At 40.5% G+C, this 15,517-nt stretch overlaps 3 protein-coding genes across 3 annotated transcripts; all 3 read left to right on the top strand.

Moving 5' to 3' along the window:
• The first annotated feature begins 1,513 nt into the window (after window positions 1-1,513).
• Window positions 1,514-6,947, top strand: LOC120282981 (putative receptor-like protein kinase At3g47110). Its single transcript, XM_039289808.1, has 7 exons — window positions 1,514-1,561; window positions 3,996-4,545; window positions 4,870-4,967; window positions 5,075-5,198; window positions 6,053-6,219; window positions 6,305-6,854; window positions 6,943-6,947. Exons 1-7 carry the CDS (start codon window positions 1,514-1,516, stop codon window positions 6,945-6,947), a joined length of 1,542 nt encoding a protein of 513 aa, XP_039145742.1.
• On the top strand, window positions 6,064-8,741 carry LOC120281785 (probable LRR receptor-like serine/threonine-protein kinase At3g47570). The gene has a single exon (XM_039288478.1). The coding sequence runs from the start codon at window positions 7,101-7,103 to the stop codon at window positions 7,803-7,805; it is 705 nt and encodes a 234-aa protein (XP_039144412.1). The 5' UTR covers window positions 6,064-7,100; the 3' UTR covers window positions 7,806-8,741.
• A 3,290-nt stretch (window positions 8,742-12,031) lies between these two features.
• LOC120282710 lies at window positions 12,032-15,517 on the top strand. Its single transcript, XM_039289563.1, has 3 exons — window positions 12,032-12,904; window positions 13,577-14,137; window positions 14,968-15,517. Exons 1-3 carry the CDS (start codon window positions 12,098-12,100, stop codon window positions 15,073-15,075), a joined length of 1,476 nt encoding a protein of 491 aa, XP_039145497.1. The 5' UTR covers window positions 12,032-12,097; the 3' UTR covers window positions 15,076-15,517.

Raw genomic sequence — 15,517 nt, 5'->3', positions numbered from 1 at the left:
AAAAATTTCCACTATCAACCTCCCTTGGCTTATCATTGGTGATTTCAACTCTATTCTCTTTCCGAATGAGCATAATGGAGGTCGGTTCTTTTATTACTCCCGCAAAGCTCTTTTTTTCGCGGTTTTATCGATTCTAATAATCTTTTCGATTTAAATTTCTCGGGCGCCCCTTTCACTTGGTGCAACAACCAAAATGGTCTGGCCCGTCGCTGGGCCCACCTTGATCGGTGCATCGCCAACTTGAACTGGATTTCTCGCTTTAATAATTTTACTCTCAACCATCTTTCCCGTAGTTTTTCCGACCATTCCCCCCTACTTCTTTCGGTGTTTGCGAATCATTTTCATCGCCGGTTTCTTTTTAGGTTTGAGAATTATTGGTTGGACTATATTGACTGTCACAGTGTTGTTCGAGAAGCGTTGCGGTCCCCTTCTCATGGTAACCCGCTTCACGTTCTCTCGCATTTACTTTCTTGTGCCAGGTTCAAACTCTCTCACTGGAATCGCCGACGTCACAATACCTTAAAATTAGCCGTCTCCCAAACAGAAACTGATATTTATAATCTTGAAAATTCTGATGATTCTCTAGTTTCTCAAACTAACTTGACTGTTCAGTATGCCAAATTTGCAGCTATTCAACGACAACTATCTATCAAATGGGCCCAGAGAGCTAGGATTCGTTGGGTCAGCGATGGCGATAAGAATACCAACTTCTTTCATAATTCTGCTCGCATTCGTGCTCATCAAAATCAAATCGTTCAAATTACCGACTCTATGGGTAACATCTTTACTGATTCCTCTGGCATTGAGCATGCTTTTATAAATTTGTACTCTTCTCTTTGGTCTGGGTCTGGGAATATTGCTTTTGATAATCTTATTCACGCTTTACCTGACGACCTTCCTTGCATCTCCCATTAGGATGGGCTTAATCTCATCCGCGATGCCTCTAAGGAAGAAGTCTATCGGGATCTCCTCGACCTTCCTGTCGATAAGTCCCCGGGTCCTGATGGTTTTAATGTTGAATTTTATCGCTTTTTCTGGAATGACCTTGGGGATCTCTTGGTTTCCGCTATAAACTATTTTCTTACCAACTCTCATATCCCCTCTTCCTGGGGCAGAACTTATATTACCCTTATTCCCAAAAAGACTCACCCCAAATTGGTTTCGGACTATCGCCCCATATCTCTTTGTAATGTTTGCTATAAAATCATTTTGAAACTCTTCTCTAATAGACTTAAGCCAGTTCTCCCTACGCTCATAGGTCGAGAGCAAGCTGGGTTTATTACTGATCGAGGAGCTTTTGATAATGTCATTACTGTGCAAGAAGTAGCCCATTCTCTTGAATACGATCGTCTTTACCACCCTAGGATGTTAGTTAAGTTGGATATTGAAAAGGCCTATGATACGTTGAGTTGGAGTGCAATTCTTGCAACCTTGACCAAAATGAATTTCCCTGAGAAATGGGTTTCCTGGATTAGTTCTTGTCTTTCCTCTAGCTCCTTCTCCATCCTGATCAATGGCTCCTCCTCCCCCTGGTTCTCCTCTGCTAGGGGTGTCCGGCAAGGTGATCCCATCTCGTCATACCTCTTCATTTTGGTAGCTCAAAATTTCTCATCTATCATGAATAAAGCCCTTAGTTCCAATATGATGCCTAGTTTTGATTACAATCTTCGCTTGAATTTCAACCACCTACTGTTTGCTGATGATATTATTTTGATCTCTCGAGCTACTTGGTCAGTTGCTCGCAACATTAATTTGTGTCTTTCCATTTACTCCAGACTAACTGGTCAGAACGTCAATCTCTCCAAATCCCAAATTTTTCTGCCTACCTGGTTTAACAAAAGAGTCGCTACCAGCATTTGTACTATATTAGGTCTTTCACAATCCTCCTTCCCATTCACCTACTTAGGCATCCTCATTTCCCCAAAAAAACTTAGCGTCCATTCTTTCAATCCAATGCTTGAAAAAATCAGAAGCTTGTGTAATAGATGGAAATCCTTCAAGCTCTCTCCCGCTGCTAAATCAATTCTGATTAATTCCTCCATACTTTCTATCCCAACATATTACCTATCTGCCTATTGTCGAAGTAATAATTACCCGGTGAGTCGGGTAGTCGAATCCACAGGGAACGGAAGTATTAGTAATAACCACTTCTCAATTATCTAGTCAGAATCAATGAATATGATGAAGTGAACTAATTGCAAGCAAAAGCAAACGAGTATGCAAGAAATAAAGTAGAAGAGTCTCAATCACTAAGGTTGAGGGTATTGAGGCGATGATCCCCTAAGATCTTCCTTGAAGCTCAAGATTAAACTCAAATGCTCTAGAATCGAGTCTAATGAGTCGAGGTAATCCAGCGATAACCAATCCTTGTCTCCAGCAAAAAGGCACTAGTCCCCTGCAAGGTCCCGGTGGAGAAATCGAGCCAATCTCCAACACTTCACACCCTATATGACCGCATTATGCTATAAGGAAACCTAAGAGTGAAACCGATTCTAAATGTAGATCCAACCCTAATTCCCGGTGAAGGATCCTAACCCCCTACAAGGTCCCGGCGAGAAATCGAGCAATCTCACGCCTCACACCAAATATGGTTGCAAAGAGAATATGGAATACGGAGATAGGAAACACTCAATCGAAGAGGAAAGGGGACACTCCTCCATCTCAAGGCTCACCCTCTCAACCCTCTTTAATCTTGGAAATCTAACTCTAATGGAGACCTCTCACATCAAAGTATTAAATCATGCAATGTAAATCAACCACAAGGATTAACAACACTAGCAAGCAATTAAATCACAAGATTAAAAACTCAAGACAGACTCGGATTAACTAGAAGCAGTAAGAGAATCAATCCAAAATATAAATCTTAGGGTTCACATGCCCAAATACCCACTAGGGTTTAGCCCTCCATGGGCCTAGTTACAAAACAATAATGGATACAATGAAAAAGCAATAAAACCCATAGAGAAAAATCCCCACAATTCGCAGCGGATTGGCCTTGATTGGTAGTTCTACGTCTTGAAGGGTTCCTCTCCGAGCTAGGTCGCCAATGGCTCCCCAAAAATGCTATGACGTCGAAGGAACCTATCAAAGTTGGTGAAGAACTCCCTCTCGATCGGCGAAAGACGATGAATACGCTTTACTGATACTTTTTGCTACAGTGATTTCCACAAACACGATGATAACCATTGTCCTCTTAAGGCCACACGATCGGGCACACGATCATAGTATGGTGAGCTATCTACGGCTTTTCCTTCATCAATGCGTCTTGAAAGGTCTTGAAATCTTTACAAAGAGGAGGAATGTGGAGACATGGCTGCCTTTGTGCCCTTCCATTAATAACTTGGCTTGCAAAACTATGGAAGTTGGCACACATCTCCTCATACACGAACTCCTCTTATGTCTTCCAACTTGATTTGTACAAGAACTCCCAATATTGTGCCATGATAGCCTATCTTCGCCTCCCTTTTTGAATTCCCAATGCCTTCATGACCTATATGTCATAAAAGAACACCCAATACACGAAATGAGACATAAACTCGTATAAAAATATGATGCTCGATGTATGTAAAACATGCATAAAAACATGTTCACTCAAGCACTTATCACCTATGCGATGCCCGACTCTGTTCTTCAGGAAATTACCAAAATGGTTAGGGACTTCTTTTGGTCTAAAGGAGGCAATGGAAAGGGCATCCATGTTGTCGCTTGGCATAATATTACTGATAATAAAGCTGAGGGGGGATTAGGCCATCGTAATCTTCTTCTTGCTAAACACTCACTCATGGCAAAGAACGTTTTTAAATATCTGAATGCTGATAATGTATTTTGGGTAGACATTGTTCGCCAAAAATATAATCACCTGAATTTTTGGAGTGATTCCATTCTTCCTCCTAAGTGTTCTTGGATTTTTCGGGGCATTTGTAAAACTGCATTTATTTTATAACCCAACCTTTGGATCAAATCGTTCAATCCTTTAAAAAACATCTTTTCTTCAGGATCCTTGGCTCTTTGAGGTTCCACTAGCATATAAGCCCACCTACTTGAATGTCTTTGCCGATATGCATGTCAACAATTTATCTGACCTTTTTGTTGGCGATCATTGGGACTTTGATCTTATTAATAACATCTTAGGGGATAGTCTGTGTTCCCTGGTTAAGAGCAACTGCTCTGTTGACTGGGGTGGCAATAACTTTTGGGTCTGGCATCCTAGCCCCAAGAAAATGAAAATTTCCTCTGCTATTTATCATTATCTTAACCATGAATCTAAATCTGCTTTGAATTGGGAGGGCTGGCATAAACTCTGGTCCCTTCGTATAGCTCCGCGTGTTAAACATTTCATCTGGCTCTTGCAACATGGTAGAATCTCTACCACAGATTATCTCAACAGCATCAACCTTGGTCCTAGATCACTTTGTATTTTCTGTAACCTTGAGCTGGAATCCATTGAACATATCTTTTTGGATTGTTGTAAAGTCCAATCGGTCTGGAATCTTATTAACCATTCATTGGGCTGCAACATTTCCTTCCCTGATTTCATATCCACTGGTGCGTGGATCTCATATTATGGTTTCTCAACGTTTACAATTTCTATCATTGCTGCTACTATTTGGTTTCTATGGAAATCCAGGTGTGAGTCAATTTTCCATAATTCTACACCTGTCTTCCCTAGAGTTGTCAGCAAAGCCATTGCTCATGTCAAGGATTTCATGACGGATTCGGCTTCTCTTACCGGGTAACGTCTTCTCCTTAACAATTACTCACACACGGATGGTCATGTCCTTTTTTACGCATCAAACTGGACACAATCCAACATGGTTGGCCATCTTGGTTTCTTTTTCTCAAGCTCGACTTATGTCATCTATTATGCAGGATGCTGCAAATTTGAAGCTGAATCAGCTCTGGACTCAGAAATTAAAGCGTTGGGTATTGCCCTCAGATCATCCCTTGACTATAGCTCGTCATTTGCCGTATTCTTCACAGCAACCGGGAATTACCTCATCTACTGTCAGTTAACAATAACCCTCTTGCTTGGAGATTCGATCAATCTGTCTTCGATATCAACCATCTCCTCCAGGTTTTGGGCAATCCCTCTCTGGTCGAGATTCCTGGGCGCTGGAATGCTCTTGCTTATGCTCTTTCCGCAACCGGTGCTAATCTTCACAACTTGAACCTCTTCCTGACTGGTCGTGATCTCCCGCGTTGGATCATGAAGCTAGTTGTCGACAATGGCTTTTCTTTTTAATCTTCTTGTAGTTTTTTCCTTCTCTCTCCTCTGTTTTGCCTTCCTAGTTGTAGTGTTTCTTTTTAGTTTTTCTGTACTGTCTCTCCATTTCAATAAATAGCTCTTTGAGCTCTTTTCTTCATGAGTTCCTACTGCTCGAGTGGAAATCAATTTCTTGGAAAAGATCCCTCGAGCTTGGTTTCTGTGACAAACCTTCAAGGACTAGATATTAAATCTAATAGAGTCAGCGGGTATAATCCACGCTTCTTTGTGTAACCTTTCATCTCTTGTCTTCTTTGAAAGCGGCTGCGGATAATTTGGAAGGGTTACGTAATGCATGCAAGTGGAGGGAGAGCGGACCCCAAAAGACCCGGCCTAGTAGGGAAGGTTGTCCCACACTTATATACCTGATGGGTCCAAAATCATAGGCGATGTGGGACTAAAGGAATTAGTTTATTTACAATCATTACATTACCCTACCGATAGAACGACGGCGCTTCATCGGTCCAGGGTTAATCTAGGCGCGACCGCGATACTTCACTCGGGGCACTTCACTCGAGACCCGTAGCGACCCGGTGAACGGTCGAGAACCCTCCACTGGTCGAACCCTACTGTGGCCGGGCTGGCCGAACGGCAGTCGTGCCCGCGCATCGACTCTCAGCAGCCGATGTAATGCGCAGAGTGGAGGAAGCGAGACCCCAAAAGACCGGTCTAGTAGGGAAGGTTGCCCCTCACTTATATGCATGCAATGGGATTCCATCTCATGGCCGATGTGGGAATTTAAAGGGGTTGAGTTCGATTTCTGATCATTACAAATTCCTGATGATATAGGAAAAGCCACACGTCTGAGTTTCATTAGTATCTATGGGAATTTGATTTCTGGTACATTACCATCTTCATTGTTTAATCTTACATCACTGTACTATCTCGCCATGGCTGATAACAAGTTTCATGGAAGCCTTCCGAGTGACATGGGTGTTACTCTGCCTAATCTCCAAGTGCTTGGCGGGGGATTGAACTCATTCACAGGATCTATGGCTTCTTTGTCTAATGCTTCTGGTCTGACAGTTGTTGATTTTGCAGACTGCATTAAGTGGGTCCATTCCTGTCAGTTTTGGAGCTCTCCATGAATTGGTTTGGTTCAACTTTGGCAATAACTCCCTGCAGGTTGACCAGGAAGTTGGCATGGGTTTCATCACTTCATTGACAAACTGCACTTCCCTACAAGTTTTGGGTCTGGATAGTAACCAATTCAGAGGTATGCTTCCTAACTCTGTAGCCAATCTTTCCTCTCGTCTCATCATGCTCAATCTTGGCTCGAACCAACTGTATGGGACTTTTCCAAATGGGATAGAAAACTATGCCAACTTAACATTACTGAGCTTAGAGAGAAACATGTTCAGTGGCAGCATCCCTGTTGGCATTGGCAAGTCCAGTAATTTGCAGAAGTTGTTCTTATATGGGAACAGATTTTCTGGGCAAATACCATCATTTATTGGGAATTTAACTCAATTGTATGAGTTACTTCTGCAAGAAAACAGTTTGAGTGGAAGGATACCGTACAAGCTAGGCAGCTGCAAGCATTTGAAGTTGCTGAATCTTTCCAGTAATCAACTCAGTGGAACAATACTCAGTAATCTAATGAGCCTCTCATCAATGTCCATTGCCCTTGACTTATCTAGAAACAAGCTTGATGGCTCCATTCCTTATCAAATTGGCAGCTTGACAAGTCTCGGAATGCTAGACCTCTCTGAAAACAAGTTATCAGGAAACATTCCATCATCCCTAAGCAATTGTAGGAGTCTGGCCGGAGCACTTGAGACTGCAGGGAAATTACTTTCAAGGTACTATTCCCCTGGTTTTGAGTTCATTGTCAGGAATGCAAGAACTAGATCTTTCAAGCAATAATTTCTCTGGTTTTATACCAACATTTCTGGAAAAGTTCTCTTATCTGCAGTATCTAAACTTGTCTTTCAATGACTTCGAGGGTGCAGTGCCAACTGAAGGAGTTTTCAGAAATGCAAGTGCATTCTCAGTTATGGGTAATAGAAGACTCTGTGGAGGCATATCAAACCTTCACCTACCTTCATGCTTTGACCATGAATTTGGAAAGAAAGAAAAGCATATAATCATCATATTAGCAAGTATAATATCTGCTCTTGTCCTCATCGTGTTGATTTTACTAGCAGTTTTCCGCAGAAAGCTTTGCATCACAAGAAGATCAAAGTCATTAGACAGACAACTGATTGACGTAGGACACATCAAGGTTACATATGGAGAGCTCCTTCGAGCAACCAGTGGGTTCTCTTCACAAAACCTGATTGGCATTGGTGGATTTGGCTCTGTCTACAAGGGTTTTAATGTATGTGGTGAACCAGTTGTTGCAGTGAAAGTGTTCAACCTCACAGATCAAGGAGCTTCCAAGAGCTGCATGAATGAGTGCCATGCATTGAGACACATAAGACATAGAAACCTTGTCAAAGTTATCACAGCATGCTCTAGTGTGAATTTTCAAGGAAATGAATTCATGGCCCTGGTTTATGAGTACATGCCAAATGGAAATTTAGACCAGTGGTTGCTGTAATGACTTAATTGTCACCAAAAGAAATCAATTGACAATGAACAATCAAACTGAGAAAATTCTACAAAAGTAACTGCTCTTAATCAATGGAATTCACTGATTTTGAATTTAATCAAGAGAAACTCAATGAAATCTCCAGATCTAGCAGTAATTACAGCCTCAATTCTCCAACTCATACATCATTCATCCACAACAACTCAAATCTATAGTTTCATTCACCAGAAACAACACAATTAACAAACATTCCAAGCAAAATCAAGGGTTCAAGATCAGAACATTCTCACCCAGATTACAGAAAGAAAGTGCTGAAAATGAAGATAGAATTCCAGATAAATTCCGGAGAAAACCTCAGAACCAAATCCCTGCTCTCAAGCTCCGAGAGAAACCAGGGCCCTCATCCTTCCAATTTCTGCTTCCCTTTCTCCTTCTCCAGTCCTCCTTTTATATTCTGTTTAATGGCTGGTATGATGTACCCGCGAAGCTGCGTCGACACGTGTCTTGATCGCCACAGGCCTGCAGATTCCTCTCTCCTTTGTTGACTATCTTGACCGGCAGCTTAACAGTTGCATCCAGTGATGAGATATGGTGAGTTGCAGCACTTTGGATACCTGAACCTTATCAGAAGGTTGAACATAGCCATAGATGTTGCATCAGCGCTTGAGTACCTTCACTTCAATTGTCATACAACTATTGTTCATTGTGACCTTAAGCCCACAAATGTTCTTCTGGATGATGACATGATTGGCCATGTTGGAGATTTTGGGCTTGCCAGGTTTCTAGCAGAAATCCCAGGTGAAGTTTCTCAATATGATCAAAACTCATCTCATCAAGTCAAAGGATCACTGGGATATCTCCCTCCAGGTACATGCTATTCCTTTTATTCAATGCTTGCATTCCATTAATGTTATATTTTGATAGTCATATTGGCTTGGCATTGCAGAATACGGAATGGGGGGAACTGTTTCCACAGCTGGTGATGTTTACAGTTATGGAATTCTTTTACTAGAGATGTTCACTGGAAAGAGGCCAACGATGAAATTTTCAAAGATAATCTGACACTGCATCAACTTGCTGAGATTGTCTTCCCAGACAGAGTAATGGATATCATTGATCCCGTCTTGCTGTCACATGAAGCTAATAAAAACATACCTCAAAGCTCAAATGCAGGTACAATGCTGCATCAATGCTTGAACGCTTTTGTTAAAATTGCAATCTCATGCTCGGAAGAATCAGCAAAAGAGAGAATGGATATCAGAGACGTTGTTACACAATTGCTAGTGATCAAGGCCACTATTCTCAGGACCAGGATCAACGCGAACAACATCAAGACTTTATCATCACTGACAAACAGTGCATGATGATGATTTTGAATAAAATGTATTAAATTCTGCCATGCTGACGTCGAATCTGTGGATCATCTTTTCTTAAGGTGTCCGTTCTCTCAGAAGGTGTGGTCGCCCCTCTGTCGTCTCTTTCAGTTTCAGGAGCTTCCTATGTCTATGGCTCAATTATGGAGTGTCTAGAGGTCGGCCTTACGGCAACGGTTAGGGCATTTGGGGTTTTGTTGGTCAAAGCTTATGTGTGGTCGATTTGGACTACGCGGAATGATTATATCTTTGCTGATAAATGCCATAGTCCTTTTGATGTTTTGAGGAAGACTGCTCATATGTTATTATCTTGGTACTCTGCAGCTCCTGATGGTGTGAAAGCGAAGATTGCTGACCCTATCTCGGCTATCAGACGTAGCCTAGAGTTTGCTGGACCTCGGTCCCTGGGGGTAGTGGACACCCCTGCTTGAGGTTGATCAGACCGGCGGGGAGGAGTAGTTTGGTATTTTTATGGGTTAGGAGGAGACCCGTTGTTCCTCCAGTTATGTTCGTTTTTGTTTCCACAGCTAGTGGAAGTTCGTTTGTAACTTTTGTTTTTTTTATATTAATGCATGTGGTTTATCCACTTTTTCAAAAATATATATATATATATATATTGGAGAAAACTCAACATGAGATCTTGAAGAAGGAGAGACTTAGATAAGGATGTCTAGATATTTCTGAGAAAAATATATAGGAAAATCAATAGATCACTTTGTAAAATATTAGAAGATTCAAAAAACTATGTATTAAGTTGAATTATGTATTAAGTTGTAATATTTGATGATAAAGTCTTGAATGAAAAAAAAAAAACTAGTCCTCCAAGTCCAAATTTTTTTCCATAACATTAGCCGTTATCTCTTTGAATTCTTACTCTCACAAACCTCTTCAAAAAAGGTTGTAACCTAAACACCACAGACACTTGCGTTCTCTGTTACAATAGGTCTGAAACGGTAAATCATATCATTCTTGATTGTGAATTCTTAGATCTAATTTGGTCCTTTTTTAGACAAATCTTCGATCCAGCCACTACTCCGTCTTCAATTTCTAGAATTTGGATCTCTTGGATCCCATCGTTATATTCTAGCCAATGAAACCTGTGGGATCTCAGTTCCAGAGCAATTATCTGGAACATTTGGCTAGAACGGAATAATCGCATTTTTCAATTAAACTGCTCACCTATTCACTCTGTGTTTTTTAAAACTATTAATATGCTTTTCTTTTGGTTTTCCACAGCTTCAGAGTCTCATCAACAAGCTAAACTTGAAGCCTCCCAAAGAATCAAGCGTTCCCTCAGCTTCATGAGCACAAGAATTGCATATCATACCGGCGATACAGAGTGCCACCTAAATCGAGTAGTTTTCTCCTTCTCGCAGCTCTGGCAGGCCTATGTAATCAGACGGTAGTCTTCGTCGGCCCAACTTTCTCCTTTTTGTGTTTTATTTTTGTTGTTCTATTCTTTGTGTTCCTCATCCCTAGTGAAGATTTTAGTCTGTTTGCTTCTTTCTTAATGGTTGTTTTTTTTTTTCTGTGTTGTCCTATTTTCTTCTGTTTTTATCAATAAAGTTTTGGTTTATCCATTTTATTAAAAAAAATTACTTTAATTCAATACCCATATTTAAATCCTCAAACTAACAAATTCTTTCCTGTTTCCACTTATCTGCCTTAATTTGTCTTACTTGTTTGATGTATCAATCAATGACAAATAATAAAGACAAATTATCACAATATCTTTTAATTTTACCAAGTCTCTTGCATAAGATTTTTTATTTTATTTTATTGGCAAAGATGAGAGGACTAACACTATTAGTATTTGAAGAACAAGGACAATTAAGGGACATCATACGAGGATGATAAGTCAGATCTCATCTTTCCAAGAGCAAGGTACAGTAGTTGGTTCCGATGAGGGATCTCTTATTTGTAAGAAGATTAATTGAATTAGATTTGCACGAAGTAGTTCTTTTTGTTTTCTTTCTCTCCTTTCTGTTTTAATGCTTTTTCTGACTTTTATCTCCTTCATTGTTCCGTGTGTCACAGACTTTGTGGTCTCACTGTAAGCTTCATGGTAGGTAACCCAACCAAAACCTCTGATTGCAATTTACATGTCAAACTATTTCCACTTCTTTTTTTTTTTAGTTGTTGGAAGTAAAGAACCGTATATTGAAATTTGCATCATCATCATCATGCACTAGTCCCAACTGTCTACTTTGGTGAACAATTTGTATACTAATACAATGTCCATTTTTCCCATGTCAGGAAGGCATTATAAATGGAACCAATTGCACATATATCGATTTCCATCAATTTACCTCTTTATTTCCATCAGTTTTGTTAAATTTTTATCTAATATAGAACAGTTTAATTTCCTCATTAATTAAAAAAACGCATAAACTGGGTGAATTTTTTCAATATCAAAGATGAAAAATTGGGATATAAGACATATCTACATTACATGAAAACTAACACATTGTCATCTGTGAAAAGACAAACATTCTCTTATCACAATGCTTAATATAACGTGGAAGGCCAATGGTGTGCCAACAACCCAATTTAAAATTTGAAGTCAAACAAAATAAATTCGCTTAAGTTTCTCCACCATTTCACAATCACCTCCATAACATTGTAATTAACGCCGCGAGACTTTTAGCTTGACACGTTCTCCGTTTCTAGCATCATCTACGGTGTCTTTCCTCCGAGATCAGGACGCGTGATATAAGCCCAATATTTGGTTAATTGGTCAAGTCACTATGACCAATTCCGGTCCAGTTAGACCGACAAATACTAAATCACATCTTAATTTCTAGGAATTGTATTATTTATAGCTAAGAATTACAAGGAAAAACTGAAAAAAATAAAAAATAAAAGCTGAAATTCCCACATATTCTTTGGGTGGTTTCTTTCCAATCCAGTCTGAAAGACGAAGTAGAAATGTTACTTTCCTTGAAAAGCTGGGTTTTCTCGGCGAATTACCACCGGGACACTCTCTGGCGTTCAATCAAAGCAACCATCTCCATCGTTTTGGTTTTCTCGGTCGTATTCATCTCCTACTCGGCCGTCAGCTCCAGCCATTACCAATGGTCATGTCCCCATTGCGACCAGTACCCGGACCCGTTCCCTGTTGCTATTCCAGGACCAACCGCTTCTCCCGAACCGACCAACATCTCCCACATCGTGTTCGGAATCGGTGCCTCATCACACACTTGGCACCAACGGCGCGGTTACAGCGAGCTTTGGTGGCGGCCGGGTGAGATGAAGGGGCATGTCTGGCTCGACGAGGAGCCCAAGCGTGGGTCGTGGTCAGACACATGCCCGCCTTACCGTGTTTCGGCAAACACGTCGAGATATGGTGCGCGGGCTTCGGCGTCCCGGATCGCGCGGATCGTGGCTGAATCCTTCGCGCTTGGGATGGAGAACGTGCGGTGGTTCGTGATGGGTGATGATGACACGGTGTTTTTCATCGAGAATTTGGTGGCCGTTCTGGGTAAGTATGACCATGACCAAATGTGGTACATCGGAGCACCGTCGGAGAGTGTGGAACAAAACCTTCAGCATTCGTATGGGACGGCGTTCGGCGGTGGTGGCTTCGCCATTAGTTATCCGGCGGCGGCGGAGCTTGCTAAAGTCATAGATGGGTGCTTGGATCGGTATATATACTTTTATGGCAGTGATGAAAGGATTCGGGCTTGCCTCAGTGAGCTCGGTGTTCCACTCACCAGAGAACCCGGATTTCATCAGGTAACCAACCGTTGATTTATTACTGTTATACCTTTTGTGAAGTTTGGTTGAGTGGGCTATATGGCTAGGATTCTATAGATTTGAGACAAGATGTTTCTAATCTTGGGAACAGATGCATTCATTCATGGGACCCCTTCCTTTCCCTCCTCTCTGACTCTTCCTTGGCTTTTCTTTCTTTCTTTCTTTCTTTCACCACTGGGACTAATAACTTGTTTATATTATCCCCCTACGCGTGAATCGTGATGATGATTTAAAAGTGTTGAATTTTTAAACCAATGATAGTAATTACTTAGCAGAGTTCTTTATATTAGTTTATATATATATATATGTCAATGATATTTAGATATCAATAAGCTTTGCTTACACAGCTGAAATTAACCTGGACAGAGAGAAAGATCAATACCAAAAGCAAGAGGGTTTAATAAGTCAAAAGTAATATTTAAGTTCATTGAACACTACTCAAATTTCAACCTCTCAATTACTCCTGTACTACTACTTTAGCTTATTCATGAGGCCAGGCCAGCTAGCCAAATGCCCCACTAGTGATTTAACCGCTTAATGCAGCGAAATGGACATATATATACTATGTCCAATGGTGTTCCCATACTTAGTTGCCCATCTCAATCAAGCTACCAGATTCCAAATTTCTAATTGTAATGATGTTTAATTTAGGTGGACCTGCGCGGAGACGCTTATGGCATGCTGGCCGCACACCCAATAGCCCCATTAGTATCACTTCACCATCTAGACGACGTGCATACAGTGATACCAAGCCAATCAACTCAAATGAATGCGATCCGGACTCTAATGGACGCATCTCGTCATGACCCTGCCCGAACGCTGCAGCAAACCTTTTGCTACAACCGAGAACAAGGCCATAACTGGTCCGTCTCAGTGTCATGGGGTTACACGGTTCAATTGTATCACTGGGTCGTCCCGCCTCATGACCTGGAAGTTCCTCTCCAGACGTTCCTCACATGGAGATCATCCCAGAACGGGCCATTTGTTTTCAATACAAGACCTTTCACGGTGAGCAATAACTGTGAACCGATGTTGTTCTTTTTGGACCGTGTCAGCGAGAGGAGGAAAGCTCAACAAGTCAGTGTGACCGAGTACACGAGACACGAGAGTAGCATAGACAAAGGCTGTGACAGGGCTGGCTTTGCATCTGCATCGCAGGTGCGGTCCATTCGGGTGGTGGCGCCCAAGATGGACCCTTACGAGTGGCAAAAGGTATTGTATTCTACTGTACTTTCTCTCTCTCTCTCTCTCTCTCTCTCTCTCTCTCTGTGATATATTGACATATTATATGGTCCATCATTGAAACTTAGGAATGAATTTCAGAACAATAAACTTATTTAATTGGTTCTCTGATATATTGACATATTATATGGTCCAGCATTGAAACTTAGGAATGAATTTCAGAACAATAAACTTATTTAATTGGTTCAATTTAGGATAGTTTCCTTTCGAAATTTTAATTTCTTAAAATTCAGTTTTTCGGTTTGGTATGGGTTTAACCCAACCAAGGATTTGGTGAAATTAAACTGTTGATTCAGCTGTTGCATGCACAACTAGTGTTGTGTTTTTTGGATATTTTATTTCATAGTTATTATGTGTACCATTTAATTTCTGTGCGAAAGTTGAACTCATATATCATAATATATGATAAAGGCTTGAATAGGATGTATGTTTACAGTTGCTTGTCCACATTATTTAAAAATAAAAGAAAAGAAATTTCATACCTCTGCTTTCTTTTTGTCACAACTAGATTAGGTAGGCGATCACTTCTCTGCCTTTTAATCTTCCCTGTTCTATCCTCATCATCGATCAACTCAACTGATTTTGATATTTTTAACTTTTACATAAGAGGTTGGTGTTTGATTGCCCATCAAGATAAAGATTTTATTTATCCACCTGTGTGATAGTAGTTAAGCTGATTTTTTACCTTAATGGATTGGATGAATATTTGGAAATTTACATCAGCACATCAGGTTAAGATTAGAGAATTTTAAACTAAAATTTTAAAGCTTTTTTTGCTTTTTTGTCATTATGAAACACAGGCACCAAGAAGGCATTGTTGTGAAGCTCGCTCAAAAGTGTCCAATGAGAAGATAATTGATGTTTGGATCAGGCATTGTTACCCTGGTGAGATAACATCTCCACCATAAATTATAACCTTCCCTGCTCTGCTCTTTTTGGATGAAAAACATGCCCTGCTCTTTAGATATGTCTGTGAATATTCACAAAGGAAAAGGAATAATAAAGAAAATAAAGAGAATAAATAAAAGGATGGTGTGTTTTTTGTTGTACTCACCCCACGTTAAAGAAAATAGATGGTATAAGAATGTACAGTTCATTACGAGGCATTATGTTCTGTTTTTCTTGTTGTGATATTGTATTATCTTGACTTGAACTCTGTTATTTTCATACACAAAACGTTGAGACGATGATCTCTTCTGCTAAAACAGTGGCAGTTGGAAAGCACTGGAACTGTTTTGATTGAATGAATTTGTTCAGTGGTCTGTTGCTCAATTATCAAATGGTTCATTGATCCAAATTAATATTTTGTCTGATGTCACTCATGGTGATTTAATTATTGAGAAAGTTTTG

The sequence above is a fragment of the Dioscorea cayenensis genome, chromosome 18 (assembly GCF_009730915.1).
Source record: "Dioscorea cayenensis subsp. rotundata cultivar TDr96_F1 chromosome 18, TDr96_F1_v2_PseudoChromosome.rev07_lg8_w22 25.fasta, whole genome shotgun sequence".
In the NCBI taxonomy this organism is placed as follows: Eukaryota; Viridiplantae; Streptophyta; class Magnoliopsida; order Dioscoreales; family Dioscoreaceae; genus Dioscorea; species Dioscorea cayenensis.
Note: the sequence above shows the minus strand (reverse complement) of the source record. Positions and strands in the feature narration are given on the sequence as shown.